This window comes from Eleginops maclovinus, chromosome 20 (assembly GCF_036324505.1).
Source record: "Eleginops maclovinus isolate JMC-PN-2008 ecotype Puerto Natales chromosome 20, JC_Emac_rtc_rv5, whole genome shotgun sequence".
NCBI lineage: Eukaryota > Metazoa > Chordata > Actinopteri > Perciformes > Eleginopidae > Eleginops > Eleginops maclovinus.
Window position 1 is genome coordinate 19592692 of NC_086368.1, and position 17887 is coordinate 19610578.

General features: G+C 40.2%; 2 protein-coding genes across 3 annotated transcripts in view; both read right to left on the reverse strand.

The window, feature by feature from the left end:
• Positions 1-17776, reverse strand: part of iars1 (isoleucyl-tRNA synthetase 1) — a 50734-nt gene extending 32958 nt beyond the window's left edge. Inside the window, exons 1-11 of one of the 2 annotated variants that reach the window (XM_063911076.1) lie at positions 17702-17776; positions 16291-16414; positions 14568-14724; positions 14335-14454; positions 13640-13722; positions 13170-13287; positions 12913-13060; positions 9486-9573; positions 8795-8855; positions 8457-8552; positions 4862-4984 (exon numbers count right to left, since the gene is read on the reverse strand). In XM_063911076.1, the coding sequence (XP_063767146.1) occupies positions 4862-4984; positions 8457-8552; positions 8795-8855; positions 9486-9573; positions 12913-13060; positions 13170-13287; positions 13640-13722; positions 14335-14454; positions 14568-14724; positions 16291-16409 (1113 nt within the window). In that variant the 5' untranslated portion in view covers positions 16410-16414; positions 17702-17776. Of the gene's footprint in view, positions 1-4861; positions 4985-8456; positions 8553-8794; positions 8856-9485; positions 9574-12912; positions 13061-13169; positions 13288-13639; positions 13723-14334; positions 14455-14567; positions 14725-16290; positions 16415-17482; positions 17505-17701 lie in introns of those variants that run through there. The other variant, XM_063911077.1, reaches the window with a different exon arrangement.
• LOC134883003 (vimentin-like) lies at positions 2052-4847 on the reverse strand. The gene has a single exon (XM_063911078.1). It carries the CDS (start codon positions 3994-3996, stop codon positions 2860-2862), a length of 1137 nt encoding a protein of 378 aa, XP_063767148.1. The 5' UTR covers positions 3997-4847; the 3' UTR covers positions 2052-2859.
• Positions 17777-17887: the final 111 nt, after the last annotated feature.

Here is a 17887-nt window from a genome sequence, read left to right on the forward strand (position 1 = left end):
ACCTGTGATGTGGAGATTTGTTGGACCTTTGCCTGCAACCAAATGAGAACATTTCACCACCTGGTCAATTGAGATAAACAAGGGTTACTCGATATACAGTGGGGCAAAAAAGTATTTAGTCAGCCACCAATTGTGCAAGTTCTCCCATTTAAACAGATGAGAGATGCCTGTAATTTTTATCATAGGTATACCTCAACCATGAGAGACAACATGAGAAAAAAAAATCCAGGAAACCACATTGTAGGATTTTTAATGAATTCATTGGTAAATTCCTCGGTAAAATAAGTATTTGGTCACCTACAAACAAGCAAGATTTCTGGCTCTCACAGACCTGTAACTTCTTCTTTAAGAGGCTCCTCTGTCCTCCACTCGTTACCGGTATTAATGGCACCTTTTTGAACTCGTTATCAGTATAAAAGACACCTGTCCACAACCTCAAACAGTCATACTCCCAACTCCACTATGGCCAAGACCAAAGAGCTGTCAAAGGAGACCAGAGACAAAATTGTAGACCTGCACCAGGCTGGGAAAACTGAATCTGCAATAGGTAAGCAGTTTGGTGTGAAGAAATCAACTGTGGGAGCAATTATTAGAAAATGGAAGACATACAAGACCACTGCTAATCTCCCTCGATCTGGGGCTCCACGCAAGATCTCACCCCGTGGGGTCAAAATGATCACAAGAACGGTGAGCAAAAATCCCAGAACCACACGGGGGGACCTAGTGAATGACCTGCAGAGAGCTGGGACCAAAGTAACAGAGGCTACCATCAGTAACACACTACGCCGCCAGGGACTTAAATCCTGCAGTTCCAGACGTGTCCCCCTGCTTAAGCCAGTACATGTCCAGGCCCGTCTGAAGTTTGCTAGAGGGCATTTGGATGATCCAGAAGAGGATTGGGAGAATGTCATATGGTCAGATGAAACCAAAATAGAACTTTTTGGTAAAAACTCAACTCGTCGTGTTTGGAGGAGAAAGAATGCAGAGTTGCATCCAAAGAACACCATACCTACTGTGAAGCATGGGGGTGGAAACATCATGCTTTGGGGCTGTTTTTCTGCAAAGGGACCAGGACGACTGATCCGTGTAAAGGAAAGAATGAATGGGGCCATGTATCGTGAGATTTTGAGTGAAAACCTCCTTCCATCAGCAAGGGCACTGAAGATGAAGCGTGGCTGGGTCTTTCAGCATGACAATGATCCCAAACACACCGCCAAGGCAACAAAGGAGTGGCTTCGTAAGGTCCTGGAGTGGCCTAGCCAGTCTCCAGATCTCAACCCCATAGAAAATCTTTGGAGGGAGTTGAAAGTCCGTGTTGCCCAGCGACAGCCCCAAAACATCACTGCTTTAGAGGAGATCTGCATGGAGGAATGGGCCAAAATACCAGCAACAGTGTGTGAAAACCTTGCGAAGACTTACAGAAAACGTTTGACCTCTGTCATTGCCAACAAAGGGTATATAACAAAGTATTGAGATGAACTTTTGTTATTGGCCAAATACTTATTTTCCACAATCATTTGAAAATAAATTCTTTAAAAATCCTACAATGTGATTTCTGGATTTTTTTTTCTCATTCTGTCTCTCATAGTTGAGGTATACCTATGATGAAAATTACAGGCCTCTCATCTTTTTAAATGGGAGAACTTGCACAATTGGTGGCTGACTAAATACTTTTTTGCCCCACTGTATTTACTAAACTATTCACACACGTGTGACTCGTTCAGAATCTTTTGCGACAAAGTATAATTACACAGCAGAGTTCCTGCTTCTCTGGTAATAATGTGAACCTACCCAGTTAAAGTACCAGACCCAGTGTGGTACCAACCTAAGGCTGGATTCACACAGCCATGTCATGCCTCTGTGGCATATTTAGTATTTAGGGGATAAAGAACAAGGCTTTTTAGTTAAAGTTCTGTTTTTGTTGGTTAAAATTAAAGTATGATACACTCAAGAGAAGGATAGAGAGTATAGAAGAAGTACACCAGTAAGAAGAGACTCATCTTGAAGGGTAAAACACGTAACTCTGAAGAGAAATAAAAGAGGCCAATGAATTGTTTTGTATGCACTCACTTCAATCTTTATTAGCAACAGTTGGTCAAAATTAGTTTAAATGGTCAATGGTTGTTTGTGTACACAGTTGGAAATATCAGGGTGTGGTGTTAAGACCAGGCAAAACACTGACGTCATCAGTTCTGCTCTAAATGGGTTGAGACGTGGTAGATCACAGCAGGATAAGGAGGTAGGATCCTTAAGTTGGATCAAGGGAAGCTGTGGCAGCCAAAAGATATTACAAAGGAAGGGAAGGATGTCTAACAGGAGGGTTGATTTGACAGGAAAAAAATTGAATTCAGCCAGGGTGTTGTAGGAAAAGGATTAATTAAGGAGGCCAAAGGACCATAAACAGGAACAAGTGGTTGACAAGGTAGAGGTGGTTAGTAAAGAATAAAGACAAGAATATTATGTAAACATTTAAATAACGAAGGACTGGGAGGCACTGGTCGCCGAGCAGACAATGATCCTTACTCATTCAAATCAAAATTTTGAAAAAGCCACATTCAGTCTTTTTATGTATGTCTGCAAGCCAGCACTTCACTGGAGTAGTGATAGTTCTTCCCTCCGGTTTTTCAAAAACATCTTGCCAATTTTAAGATATGAATCATAGTCCTTGTCTGTTGGATTGAGGTGTCGAATTGGCACTTGTAGTGAGACTTTTCAAATGACACCCAGTTCTTGGAGTGGAGAGGGCAAGGTTAGAGAAGATAAGAATATTTTTAACGAGTACGAGCTGCTTTCTCCTCTCCACCGTGCTCTGCTGGTCTTCGCTGCTGCTGCTTTTGTGGATCCTATTGTCACGAATATTTAGACATCTTTAGCAATTCCAAGCCTAGTTTCCTCTCCTTCCAGCAGCTTCCTGTAGGTGGCGATCTCCGCATCCAGCTTGAGCTTAATGTGCAGCAGTTCCTGGTAGTCATGGAGATACTTGGTCATCTCCAGTTTGGTTTCGCAGAGCTGGTTCTCTAACTGAGCAATGACACCCTCGAGGGTCTCCACCTTATCCATGTGGGACATCTCCATCTCCTCCAGCTGCTGCTCCAGGGCCGAGTTACGAGCCTTCAGCCCATCAATCTGGTTCTGCAGCTCCGTCACTTGGTTGTGGAAGGTTGTTATCTCGTCTTTTATGGTCTTCATGTGCTCCTCGTGTTTGCCAGCGTGCTCCTTGAGGGTGTTAAACTTGCCCTTGTACCACTTCTCAGCTTCCTGGACGTTGCGGGCAGCAACTGATTCTATCTCTGCACGCATGTTGCGCAGATAAGCAGCCAGGTCGGGCCGATCGCCATCCAGCTCTGCTGTAATCTTTGAGTCCTCGATCTGCTTCATGAGGTCAGCCACCTCTTCATCGTGCAGCTTCTTGAGGAACTCTATCTCGGCCACCAATTGCTCTATGCGCTTCTCCAGGTCAGCCTTCTGCAGTGTGGCGCCGTCAACATCCTGGCGGAACTCCCTCAGGATCATCTCTGCCTCTTCCTTGAGTGCCATCTCCTCCTCCAGCTTTAGCCTCCATACTTCAACCTCTTCCTCAATGTAGCCTCGTTCGATATCAGCCGCTCCCTTCTCATTAGTCAGGGACTCGATCAGCTCCCGCACCTCTTTAAACTTTAGCTCGTATTCCTCTCCGATGCCTGTGGGGCCTCCCTTGTAGCGGCTCTGCAGTGCGGCCAACTCGGCTTGAAGAGCAGCATTTCTCTGCTCTAGTGCCTGGACCTTCCCGATGTATCCCGCAAACTTGACATTGAGTTCCTGCATTTCCTCTTTCTCGTTGGCATGTTGCTGGTGTATCTCTGTGCCCAACTCGACGGCAGTGCTGCGATTACCGGCCCGTCCGCGGCTGTCATATGAGGATCCACGGCACCGGGAAGGTGACGGGCTCTGGACCCTTACTTTGCTGCTGGAGCCTCTAACCTGGAGGCTCTTCTGGCTGTAAGAAGCAGCTCTCATGTTGTATGAAATACTGGGTTTGTTTTTTAGTTATAACAGAAGAACAGCTGCTCTCTCGGCCTCTCTTTGCTTAGCTCACGTCCCAACTGTGGCTCCCTCAGATCACCTCCGGGTTTTATGCGGCAATAAAGAATGTCTCAAACAGCAATGAAATTCCCGCTTGGTTTTAACATATTTCAAAAGTGGATAATGACAGACTCTCAGAAGACCGTGGCTGCTTGCACTTTATTAGGTAACGCTGTACTGTTACTGTCCAGACGGGTTGTGTCCACTCCCTGGCCTCCTCGCCAGGATGTGAAATAGTGATCACATCATGTATCACTGCTATTTTTCATTTACTATTCATTTAGGATGGTAATTAAGTTGGGTGTGACAGGGAGGGAACCCAGTGCACTGGTAAACAATGAATGTGCTTTGGCAGCAGGTTTTTGTACACAACTGTGTGACACTGACGACAATTCCCTTACCTCTCTCCACCTCAAGGAACAAGTCATGCACATAAAGAATAATGTACAATTACATTACCTACATAATCATTTTGGTGTCTTATCATGACAAACTAACATTATTAGAAAAAGCATTAAACATAGAGCCGCGAAGAAAGGGCATGTTTCAGTATGCCAGAATGGAGGAGGAGGAAAACATCATTATAGAAAGATGTATTTTCCAGATATCAACAGAGGAAAGAGAGTAAAATAGGAGATTGGATGCCCAGCGAGCGGTAAGTGAAATGCTGAATTACACCAGCTATCAATATTGTTGCGGGTTTTATCCCGTGTATCATACCAGCGGCTTTTTATCAGTGGTTGAAGGCGGAAATTTCTGCTTACCTAATCTACATGTAAATGTCTGATGTGTCACTCACTTTGACATACTGTCCCACGAAGTCAGTGACCTCTGAAGTGAAGCAGCCCGAGGCGTCCACAGGGCAGATAGGAGCCTGGTCCCTCGTGATGATCTTGTATTCGGTGCATACCCTGAAATCATCCTGGAGAGAGAAAAACACAGTTTAAAGGGTTAGTGAGTGAAAGCATTTATATTACCCTATCAGTAATACATATACATTTATAATTAATAATTATTTCTTCCATTTAATAATTATTTAAAACAGAAATGACTTTATTTTACAAATTTTCCAAGGTTGAAAAACATCATTAAGTACTTGATTTGATGATTTGATGTGGCCGTTTAATATGAGTTTGCTGTTAACACACTTTAAAGCGTGGAGTAGGAAGACGAGAGTATGAACCAACTATGTTTGATGCAAGTACACTAAAAACAGTATCTTTTTATTTTAAAAAGAAAACAGTGAAGGGATTAGTTGAGAAAATAATTCAGATTCATCCATTATGACAACAAGTGTAACGTTTTGTTTAACTGAAATTGTCCAAATAGATAAAGTTTAACTGTAAATAAAAACAACCAATTACCTATCCCCTTAGGCAGTCAGTTTCACAAACTCAGAGATATGTTATGACTCCATATTATACGCCTTGTTGAGCTACATACTTTGTGCCGTGTTGGAAGAAGCCCCGCTGGCATGTGACAGCTATGCATGAAAGGTCGGAGTCCTGTCCAGCTGTAAATGTATTTTGTATTCAAATACCCTGTCAAGATCCGAGATGGATGTTTCACAGGGTCATTTCACATCCAGTCATAACAACATAAAATATGAAAAATGGATTTTGGCAGCAGGATTTCTTCTCACTGTATATCTTCAGAGTAAATGTGTTTGTGTTTCAAATCTTCAACAACCAATCAATGTGAATGTGATCACTGGATAACAAAACTGTTACCAAATAGAAAAAAATCTAACATTTAAATGCTAATGTATGTGTGATGTTGATGTGAAGGACTGCTTTATGTCCCCATAGGGACTGAGCTGCAGTGAAATAAGCAGAGAGCAGAAGAGGAAGCTCAGGCAGAGATACTGAGTGTGTATCCTCAGCTGGCTACTGCCACAGGGGCATCTATCTGCCTTTGGCAAGGGCATCTCACATATTAGAAATAATCCAATACCTCTGATAGCACTGTAACCAGGGTTTCCATTACCTGGTTATTACCCCATCTTTAGGCAAAGAAAATCTGTTACAGTCCAACTTATTTACATCTCTCTTTTCTGCTTTGGCTACATTGAATATGTAACAAATGTGGATTGTTCCTGTGCTGCAGAATTTAGATTTTTGCTGGCAACACCTGTAGTGCACATACAGGGGTTGTGTGGGTCATAGGAAAAACAAGACGGTGAGCTTTTGTTTTGGGAGTGTGTGGGACAATTTTTTCGACTTCAAGCTTTTACTTTTCATAGTTTATGTAATACTAGTATATGAACATTTATAGCCTACAGCAGGCTGTAAGAGCTGAGCCACTGCCACCTGGTTATGGCAAAATGTAGAACATTTCAAAATACAAAAGCCATTCCCATTTTTTTTAGTAATTCAGTTATTTACTCCATTTTGATAGTCAAGTTAAAACATTATTAAATAAAGTTTATCACCCATTTTTGTTCAAAATGTAGGTTAAATGTAAAATCTAAATAGTTGACTGGCCTATTTTAAATCTCTAAAGCAGATCCCTGTGATGCACAACTTTGGCGCTGCTATCACACCTGATGTAAACTGTTTCATTGATCATAGTACAGCGTAGATTTGGAGCAGCTGATCAGCTAACATAACATATTATAAATCTTCATGTCCCGATGCTGCCTATGAATGGCTTGTAAGCTCAATAAACACAGTTAACATTTTACCAGTAATTCTCCTATTGGTCCAGGACATCCGAAATATTCCAAGACTCATGAATCGGACTCCACTGTAAAAACACATGCTGCGGATTCAATAAAATGATCCCATGAAACTTTCTTTCTCAATCTTAAGCATCCAAAAAAATGTAAGTGAGTTAGTTCACAAATAAACATAAAAAAAAGGTAAAGTAAACTAGATGGAAGGTATTCAAGGACAAACCTCTAAATAAAATACGTTTCCCAAACACGGACATAGAATTCAAGACCAGTGGGTCCAGATTAGTCTTGATGAAATGTGTTGGCCTTGAGCTTTGATAATCATTAAAATCATATTGTATTTAAATGTATTTTCAGTGTCGAGAACAAATCTTCTTTCTGGTTAAGTTTAGTCCTCTTTTAAAGTGTGGATTTATATAACAATGTCTGCTTGTGCTCTGAACAGGACTGGGTGAGGGGGTTTTAAGCACAAGATGCCAGGGAAGCCATCCACAGAGTCACACTTGACAGAAGATGACCTTGTTTTCCTCCAGAGTGTGCTCCATATAAGCATCTGCAAGACTGGATTATCAAGCCTTCTCGTAGCAACGTTTCTTAAGTATTTCTCAATTTCATTCCAAATCACTCAACGAAGTGAAGTACATGGTAATTAAAAAGGAGGAGGGGGAGGCTCACAAGAGTCAGGTGGATCCCTTGACAGGGAAAGAAGGGAGCAGGATCTACAGCAAAGGCTGCAGCGTTTCCCCGAGGTTGACTGCTTTTATCAGTGACTGTCACTCAAATATTCAGCAGTCAATTTCTAAATCCACCTGAACCACTCTTCACATTGTAATAAGATACAACAAAAAGCATTTATTTGAAAAGAAAGTGTGTCACTAAATCTGGTTTGCCAGTTCCTGTATTTATTGCCTTCTTTAAAAACAGCTCTCATCTTTTTAACCCATTATTCTTGTCTAGGTCAGCGAAAAAACACAAATCTGTGAACAGAAAGTTTGAGCCTGCTTGTAACCGCTAGACTACCGACAACATTATCTTCATTTCACTTGTTGAACTGATTTCTCCATTTAGATAACAGACACTTAAAGGTCCTGCTGTTGTTACGGACATCTGAACGAACAGCAGACACTTGCTTTATTCATGGACCTAAAGCGGACACTGGGCGTGCAGGTTTTCCCGTTGGATAACACAAGTATAGCGGAAACATTGGGCAGTATATTGTAATTTAAATGTAAAATAACCTTGCTTTTTATATTACATTCTGTAAGTCTCCGTCTCTCTTTAAAACTCTAGGCTGGAATGAGTCTTGACTGACAGAGTCATGAATACCAGATGTATGGCTAAGACTCTGATAAACTGTGTTAGCAGGTGCTAATTCCCCACCTCAGTTAGACGTTCACATATCATGCTATCATACTAGCATACTTTTGGTAAACTACAGTAATGGTACTGAAACAATCAAGCCAATAAACTGATTATTTACTACTATAGAGTAATGTATTAAGTCAAAATCTTTAGCATGTGCTAATATTTGCCTCTAAAACGTATCATTTCTGTCCCAAATAATATTAACAACTTCAATATCTTTGGGCCTTCTTGTCCACAAAGATTATTTCGATGGGCAATTTGGTTTTTTGTGATATATTATAAAGCAAAAGATCCATCTCTTGATAAAAATAAATAAATAAAAGCACAGAGCAGGAGAACAAAAAGAGACACTCACAGCTCCAAAGTAAGGTGCCTGGTGGACCACTCCTGTGCCTTCTTCCTCCTTGACGTAGTTATCCAACACCACCTGGAAGGCTCCTTGCTCTCCACACTGAAGTGGAACAGGGATGAGGAGAATCAGACGAGCGGTGGCGAGTGGTGAGGCAGCAGGAGAAAAAGAGCCACAGATAGTGAGAGAAAGAAAGATTAAAAGACGGATGAAGAGAGAGTAAGAGGAGATGCCAATTTGCGCTCAGACAGGTTAATTAAAGTGAAACATAGGTCTGTCTTCATTTTGTGGCAAACAATATATATCGCATGGAGCAGGCAGGAACAAGAACACAAACTACTAACCTTGGCAAAGTACGGGAAAAGAGGCTTGTATGTTTTCCCTTTCAGCGTTTTGCCGGGGAATCTAATCACAAACAAAACATAGCATTGATCATTATCTGTCATTCACCCTTTATTTTATCTAATCACTATTTAATCACTCCTGAACAGTGTCCTCTGTCTGTCCCTCTGATTGGAGGTGGCTGTTGCAGAATGAAAAGGATGTCTGCAGATACTACTTGAAGCTTACAAATGTACTGACAACTCATCTGCACGTTTTGAGGGTTAAAAACCTTAATAAAGTAAATCTTAACAGCATAAATAGTGCTAGCAGCTCAATGAAAGTGTGCTTCGATTTTAGTGCTTAGCGATAAATGGCATGTTAAAATGGCTCTGTTAGCAGGTATAATGTTTAACATGTATTAGTTTAAACTTTGTATGTGATAACGTTGGCTAAGTAGCCCACACAAACACAACCAACGGGTGACGGTAATGTCATCAGTTAAGTAAAGAGTTATTTGCTCATAAACAACATTTTAAATTTGACTTGATGATGGTACTGGATATAAAATTAGGGGAGCATAAATGTGTCATGGCAATATATCCAATGATTGTTGTGAAATTAAACACAGACCTGATATTAGAAATATAGTATAGGTATTTATTCTTTCCATTCTTGATGTTTTTGGGTTGCGATAAGGTTTTGTGTACTTACTTGTCCAGGATAGTGTACTCACTCTCCGACTTAAACAGAGTTGCCAGCCTGGCCTCCATCAAAATGTAGGTCTTGTCTGTGGCGTTTTCTGAGGAATGGGGAGAGAAACACCAGAGTTTTCACACTTTGCTACCAGCCTGCGTAAGGGATAAATACAGAATTATCCCAAGGCTTCATAAAATAATCCCTAGCTGCTGTTGCATGGATGCAAGCTTTGAACAATGACGTGAAGACAAATTAAAATGCGCCGACATGAAAGAAAATCTTTAGTTTCAATGCTTTTTAAAAAGAAAGGAAGTTGTACTGCCCATTTGTCAAATACAAATCTGCAAAAAAAAAGCATTACTGAATCAATCTTAGTTTTCACATTTTCTTGAGCATATAAACTGTCCTTTTTAAATGTACACTTGTGTTGTATTTCTTGAGTTTTGTTTTTATTTTTGCTGCCTTGGTATTTGTATATTTATTGTTTCAGGGAGCAAAAACTGTGTCCACTCGTTTTTGTGTTTTTTGTCCTTCTTTCCCTTTTTCTTTCAAGTCTCACAGTATGTGTAATGAGGTGAGAAAAAAAATATTGATCGATTTTTGTGAGGGGACTGGGGTAATTTTTCAAAGTCTGTCACCTAAATAGCCCCTGCAGAGTGATTAATGTTTATTGAGCTGAATTTCATATATGATAAACAGCAGCTCATCAAACCTGGTTCAAATCCTGGTATCTAATAGCCGCGCTACATGCAAATCTGCTAAAGCTCAATGTCAACTCCTGCTTCATAACAATACAGTAAGACATAAAGTCAAGGTCAGATAACGACCCTCTCATATCACCCAGCAGGTGGGCTTATTGACAAGTTGTCACCTTATGTAGGATAACGGTTTGACATTTTGAGAAAGTGAACGCTACGGAAAAACTGACCAAATGGGGATTTTAGGATTAAAAAAAGAGAGGAGAAGTTGGAAACAGGGACAACTGTTGTGAAGAGGGCGAGCACCAAAGGGCCTGAGACAGGGAGACACATTACAAGAGAGGAGGGGGCAGCATCAATAAAGGATGTTTCTTCCCCTCAGTGGTGTGACAAATGACTGCACAGCTCAGACCTGCTGCTGCTGACAGCCCTCAACTCAAACAGCGACAAAGGCAGTGAGGGGTAGAGAAAAACACAAAAAAACAGACAGAAAAAAATAACAACCAAGGACAAAAAACAGGTGGATGTGAATGCAAAGAGAGCGATAAGAAAATGAGAGGGGAAGAATTAGCTGAAGATGGAGAGAACGAGAGGAGGGGAGATAAAAAGAGAGAGACTGAGCTGAAAAAAAACCTTCATTGGTATTCCAAGGCGGTCTCTCATGCAGCACAGCACAGGTAGTGCAGTAGTATGACAGTGTGTGCTTCAACAGTGCCCCCTGCAGGACCAAACAGGCTACTGCATGCTGGTATGAATCTAGGTCACCCTTTTTAAAAACTCACCAGTTCCTCTCACAGGGAACCAAAACCTACAGCAGGAGCATGACACAAAAACAGAAGCCACCTCTCTGGAGTTATATATTTATACATTTGAACAAGGACAACAGCTTCTAATGTGACCTGATTTGAGGTTCATCCCCATTTCGCAGGTCTGTAGCACACCCTAATGTAGAGGGACGTACATACACATGAATAAAACCGTCCATTTCAATGATACAATAGATTTCCTTCTAGTATTAAAAGGATGTTGACTTGTTTTGTGTTTTTACAAACCTGTTAATTTGAAAAATGTAGCAGGTTTCCAGATTTCCATCACAGATTAAACACTGATTTATATACTGTCATTTCTTCTAATTGCAAAAACACTGATGCATCCTGTCAGTGTGTAGAAACTGTAAGCAAGTAACTATTTGTAAATGTCTTTTGTTTGAATCTGACAGGATGAGTTAACCACATCTGTTGTGCTCAGCATGTTACTGAATGTGAAATGCTTCTTAGTTTAGCAACAAAACAAAGAACCAGTGACAGAGTCCCTGATCATACAACAAAAACACGTCTTATTTCATCACCTAACACTAAGCCAAAGGCTGGAAGCTCCGCCAACACATTGTGTTAAACAACCCTTTCCTCTGGGTGAAAATGTGCGGTTAATTTGTTTTTGTTTGTTCTTTCTGATTAAAGTCGCCCTTCAGCTGATACTTTGGTCCAGAAAACTCAACTCACAAGGGTTTCAGTCAGGAAACGTCTGCCCTAGGCTTCAGCATTCAAGCAACATCACTTCACAAAACAATAAATTCTGGTAACTCAAGTAATCCACAATACAAACATGTTAGTGGCAGGATGTGTGAGGTTTTTTCCCTACAAAGCCATGAACAAAGTACAGACGACAGCAACAAAGTAATGCTGTTTCCTGCAATAATCAGAAAGTATCCTGACCACACGATAACACTGGGAGCAGATTTGTACAAAAACGTGTTCTCAAACACAAACACACAAGCTCCAGAGAGCAGCAATCAATCCACTCAGCACATCAGGGGGTCTCTGTGTTCGCCCAGGGGAACAATCCCTGATTTTCAAGAACCCAACCTGTGGCCCAATTTTATCCGACACAGGAGATATACAGTAAGTAGTTTTAAGTATAAAGTGTGTTCACAGTAAATAAGTGACACACTAAATGTAAACTTAAAACAGTCAATTTGCAAACTCATCACTAAAATAATGCGTGTGTGCCTCAGCCAACCGCTAAATGTGCAGTTCTCTGCAAATGCATTCACTTCACTTTATCCTATAAGACGTGTGTGAAATTATCTTAATCAGCATCTTAAATATTGAGTAATGGCCAAATATATGTGTAGCGGTCAAAATCATATAAAAATAAACAGATAATGAACTTAAAACGGCCGCTGAGACACCACTTAGCGAATTGTACGCAGAGGATGCAAGTCCAGACAAGAATCTCCATTTTGTCCATTTATTTCCATGATCAATGAAAACACTTTGCTATTGATTCCCTTTCTCCTTTCTTGCCCGAATAACCCTGGTAAAAAACCTACTGGTGCCTTATTCCCACCACCACCTGTCTCCATACAACTACACCAGGTGCCCTGATCACCCAGTGCCCAAACGTGCCTTCAAAATAAAAGCCTTGAAACTACAAAAAGTAAATGTTTGATTATAATATGTTTTGTTAGGAAACTTTGACAGACAAACATACACAATCTTAATAAGCCTTTCCAAAATATCTACTTATTGTGGATTGTAGGGAACAGCTTCAGGACCATGTTAGATTAAATAAGTAAATGTTGGTAAAACTTAATGCTGTCCCTTTTTTAAATAATTAGCATTAGCATTGTAAAGTCAGAGTTTGATTGACGTCTAATGATGCAATGTCATCCAAAACCAGTGCAGTATAAAGCTTAGCAGTAGCATACACTAACACAGCACTTGACAGGCTTGGTCTCTTACCTTTGACCTTGACGTAGAAGAACTCCGGGTTCACACAGAGGGCCAGGTTGCTGGGCAGGGTCCAGGGTGTGGTGGTCCAGGCGATCAGAGCCACATCCTCATCCCCCACCAACGGGAAGCTGACGATCACCGATGGGTCCTGAACGTCCTGGAGACAAAAATAAAACAGAGATGAAGTCAATTCAGCATTTACATCCAGACAGTAAATTGTGTTAGTGATGCTGCACTTTGTATCTTGAGTTGTGATTTGTGCCAACCTTGTAGTTCTGGTTGGCCTCAAAGTTGGAAAGGGGGGTGTTGCAGGCAGTGGAGAAAGGCATGACTTTGACTCCACGGTAAACCAGACCCTTGTCGTACAGCTGTCTGAACACCCACCTGAATGATTAGAAGATACATAAAAACTGTAAGCAGGAAGGACAGACAAACTGCACACAAGAGGACCGACTCAAAACATGGTAAAGATTGAGTTTTTTCATAAACATCCCTAAACTTCTTTGACCTAATGGTTCAAAACATGGCTGGAACCCATGATTCCTTTAGGATAATAATCAAGTTAAAGCTACAGTAATGATTACTTTTAATTGAAAGAAATCTCTGATGAAAATCACTTTGTGTTACTAAGAGATCAAATATGGCCTTAATTTAATTCCTTGTATACAAGCAGAATATACACGATGTGTCTTTAGGCCAAAACTTGAACATGTAAAATGGTTAATCCGATTCTTACCAGACAGTCTCCATGAACCATGGGTAGAGAGTCTTGTAGTCGTTGTCAAAGTCAATCCACCTCCCCATTCGCTTCACTGAAGTCTAGAAATACAAAAATAAGCATTGGTTATATGAGTAAGGGTTATAAAAGGCTATTTAAAACGTCAAAAATAGGTTATTCTTTTCAGATTCACTCACAACATCTAAGAATTATTTTATTCACTTGTTTCTTCACAGAACATTGATATTGCTATTGATTTCTTTAAATCTCTAAAAACAAGTCAAAGACATGTTGAACATTATTGTGTAAGCTGTTGAGAAATTCCCCCAAAATTGACAATGGTTCTTAAAAATATATATATAAAAAGATGACATGACCTTGTTATTCCTTAAGTCACTGAGAATTGAAACTTTTTGCAATGTCAGCGTGAATAAACAACATACTTGTCTTAGGTTTGACTTTGTGTGTTTCGTTATTGAGATCAGCTGATATAACTATTTCATATATACAAACGCTATTATCTTATATTTGCTCATCTAATCTGCTTCAATGCCCTAATTTGCCATACTGCGTTGATTGGAATACATCTGTCTGTAGAAGAACCTGAAATTATCTCCTCTCTTAACTGCATCTAATGATCACACTCCTAGTAAGCTATTTGATTGACACATTAAAATAAAAATCTTTTACAGTTTTCCTTCCTGAATGCTCACCTCCCACTCGTTGGAGTATCTCATGACAATGCCTCTGCACTGCTTGTTGTACTCAGCGATGCCCATCTTGGCTACATCTTCAGGCCCCTTGATTCCCAAAGTGTTGTCAATCTCATACTCCTACAAAGACAGAGAAGATGAGAAAAACAGAAACCCACAAACATATCTGATAATCCACGCCAAACTCTCAGTAAAAAGTGATTTGAACAACATTCAGAGAGACAGATTCTTACCACCGGCAGGCCGTGACAGTCCCAGCCGAAACGCCGGTCCACATGGAAGCCGCTCTGATGGGCGAAGCGGGTAACGACGTCCTTGATGGTGCCGGCCAGGATGTGCCCATAGTGGGGGAGACCCGTGGCAAAGGGAGGGCCATCGTAGAAGGTGTACCTGGTGGGGAAATGGGATGTTAACTTATATTTTTAAAAGATTGGCAGTTATTCTCAGTGCTTAAAAAGGGTTGAATATGGGAGGATAAGACTATATGACGAAGTCTGTTTTGACCATCTTCTCAGTCAAATTATACAAGTTTATCTATGGTTCCTCATAAAGAAAACATCATACTGACTGCTATGATCTCTGGTTTTATCCTTAAAGCAAGAATATGGAAGAAGAGCTCTTTGTCGTTGACATAACAAAGGTCATGCTGTTCCCTTTTATTGACACTGTCACACGCCAATGATTTGATGCAATGGTGATTTCAGAGCAGGTGATTTGGTGGTGTCATGAATAGGGTTGGGCACCGAAACGCGGTGGTTCCGACATAAACGGTAGTAACGAGACCGAATAAGAACGAACATTTCGGTGCCTCATTTCGGTGCCAGTTGTTGAACCTGACGTCAGTGCCGCTACTCAGCACACTTGTTGATCAGAACTGATTGAGAGGATCAATAAAGATGCCGAAAGTAAAACGCTCCAAGGTTTGGCTTCATTTCACATCTAAGGATGCAGATTCTGCTACATGCAACACATGTCTAAAGCAATAGCATGCAAGGGAGGTATCACTTCTAATTTAATGAAACATCTGATGGTGCATGGAGTTTATTTAAAAGCCGATCAATGCACCGTGTTTGATAAATTACGTGACGAAAGGCCAAGCACTTCAACGGCAGCAGCCAGTGTCCCAGGCTGGGACTCTCTATATTGGTTTATTTATTACTATATGTTACTTGTATTTATAATGTTTAAAGATTTAAGTTAATACTGTGTTCAATTTGGCCCTGGAAATAAAAGGGTATTGTTTTTTGACAACATGTGTGCGTTTTCGTTTTTTTAAATACCGGCTCGAGAACCGTTTCGGCACCGGAACCATTTCAAAAATACAGAGTAGGCACCAGTATTGGATAAAAACCAACCGATACCCAACCCTAGTTATGAAGCAAATACCCTGTTAAAACTTTGTAGTTTTGGTGAGGGCTCGCTTGTGACTTAAGTCTTATCTGCTGCTTCTTTGAAAATTATCAGACATTAGAAATCTTTTGTTGGCTTGAAAGTAAACAAAATCATTTTTAAAGGATTGTGGTGAATTAACCTTATGAAAATAAATGCAATTTTAATTCACAAACTAAATGTAAAGGTCCATTGTTTTTCAGAGTACATGTTTTATATTATAGTGCTGATAGTCACAAAGATCAAATTATCAACCTGTTCTTATTATTCTAACAATAACCAATTGGTCAGGAAAAGCCACTTCTTTACTTGGTAGCACAACAGCTTAGCTAACAATTCCTAACCACTGCCAGCATTAAAACATGTGGCAGGATGACTAAGTTACTGTTCTGAACAACTGAATAAATATTCATAATCACTTACCAAGTTAAAATGGTGTTGTGATATTGTGGGACAGTTAAGTGTAGATTAGAAATTACCAACACATCTCACACTCAAACAACAAGTTACAAAGATTCATTTTGCGTATAAAAAACATAATTTTAAACAAGAAACAGTTGGATTTACTTTGGCCGGTTCTTGGACTGTTTGAGGCATTCCTGGAAGCAGTCCTTGTCTTGCCATAACTTCATGATCTTCTCCTCCTCAGAGGGAAAGTTGATGGTCTCAGGGACGCGCTCCACCATGGTGTCTGCAAAACAACAGGATCAAATAGGTAACTTGATAGACCAGGAAGACAACAAAATAAATCAGTGTCTGCATCACAAAGATTATGTAACACATATTTTATTTGTTGTGAAAGGGCGTTGGACATTTCAGGAACAGCTTTACTGCTGTCTGTAACCCTCCTTTAAATTTTTGAAACCTTTATTATATTTGTGTAGACATTTCAATGCATTTCTTATTTATTTAGACCAGGTCTCTTTTTAAAAAACCTCTGTACCCAAGCCTGGTCAATATAATAGCAGAGTCAGATATTCTTTTTAAACAAAGTCTCAGATTATCTGAACTACATTATCGCAGACAGGCTTAAGATATTTTAAAACAAGGTTTCATATTTTGAAGCCCCAACTAAAATAATGGAAGCTTACTTTAGCACCAGATAATTAACATAGGCGTTAGGAGGTGGGAAGCAACAAAGTAATATTACTCGACTACTATAGTAAAGTACCATTTTGAGGTACTTGTACTTTACCCGAGTAATTCCATTTAATGGCACTTTACATTTCTCCTCAACTACATTTAAAGGGGTAGTCATTTTACTCCACCACATTTATTAAACAGCTACTTTTATTTTAAATACATTTCTAAAAATGTAAGTAGTGGACTAACTCTTAAGTCAAAAAAGTATTATGACAATACTGTATTTCTTTTTTTCCCTTAAGTTAAATTAAGCATCTGAACTTCCTGCATCACTAGCCCTGATACAAACAACTGAACGAAGGCTGCATTGAGTACATCTCAATGTTGGCATACTGAACAACAATGCTACGTAATGCTAGGGACAAGCTATGAAATGTAACCTAGATTATATGCAACATGTTTTCTCAGTAAATGTCACACCCTCCGCGGACCCTTTCAGACGTTATTAATAGCTGACTTGTCAAAACCTGTCAGTCCTCGATACTTTGGAACCAGTACATGTAGTCTTTCTATAGCATTCTGTGCTAATGCATGGCTATTTAAGAGAGTATTTTCATGCAAAACATACTGCCCCAGAAAGTAAGCAAAAACTAACCCAAAGCGTCCAATAACTCACTTTTTCTGAGCAGCAAGTTCTCAAGAATGACGCCTACTTGTTGTTAGCTAGCAGGCTAAGCTAGCCGGTCAATGCTTCAGGTAGTTAGCTTGTAGCTTTAAAAGACAGTTTGTTAAAGACAACATGTGTTTACTCACACACACTATGAGGTGTACAGTGAAGTGAGCCTGTAATCAAACTTCTGTGTGGTTAATTTTGAGTTTGAATGGATTTACTCACATGTTGTCCGCCACCGGGTGCAAGAGAGAGGCAAGAAATGATGCAAGCTAGAGACAGCGTGAGCGGAAGTGACGACGGGACGCAAAGTGATTGGTTGCATCAGAATAAAATACAACTTGTATTATTTTTGGGGAAATGTTCACATTCACAAGAACAGATGGATTGAGGCAAATTTTGCAATATTTT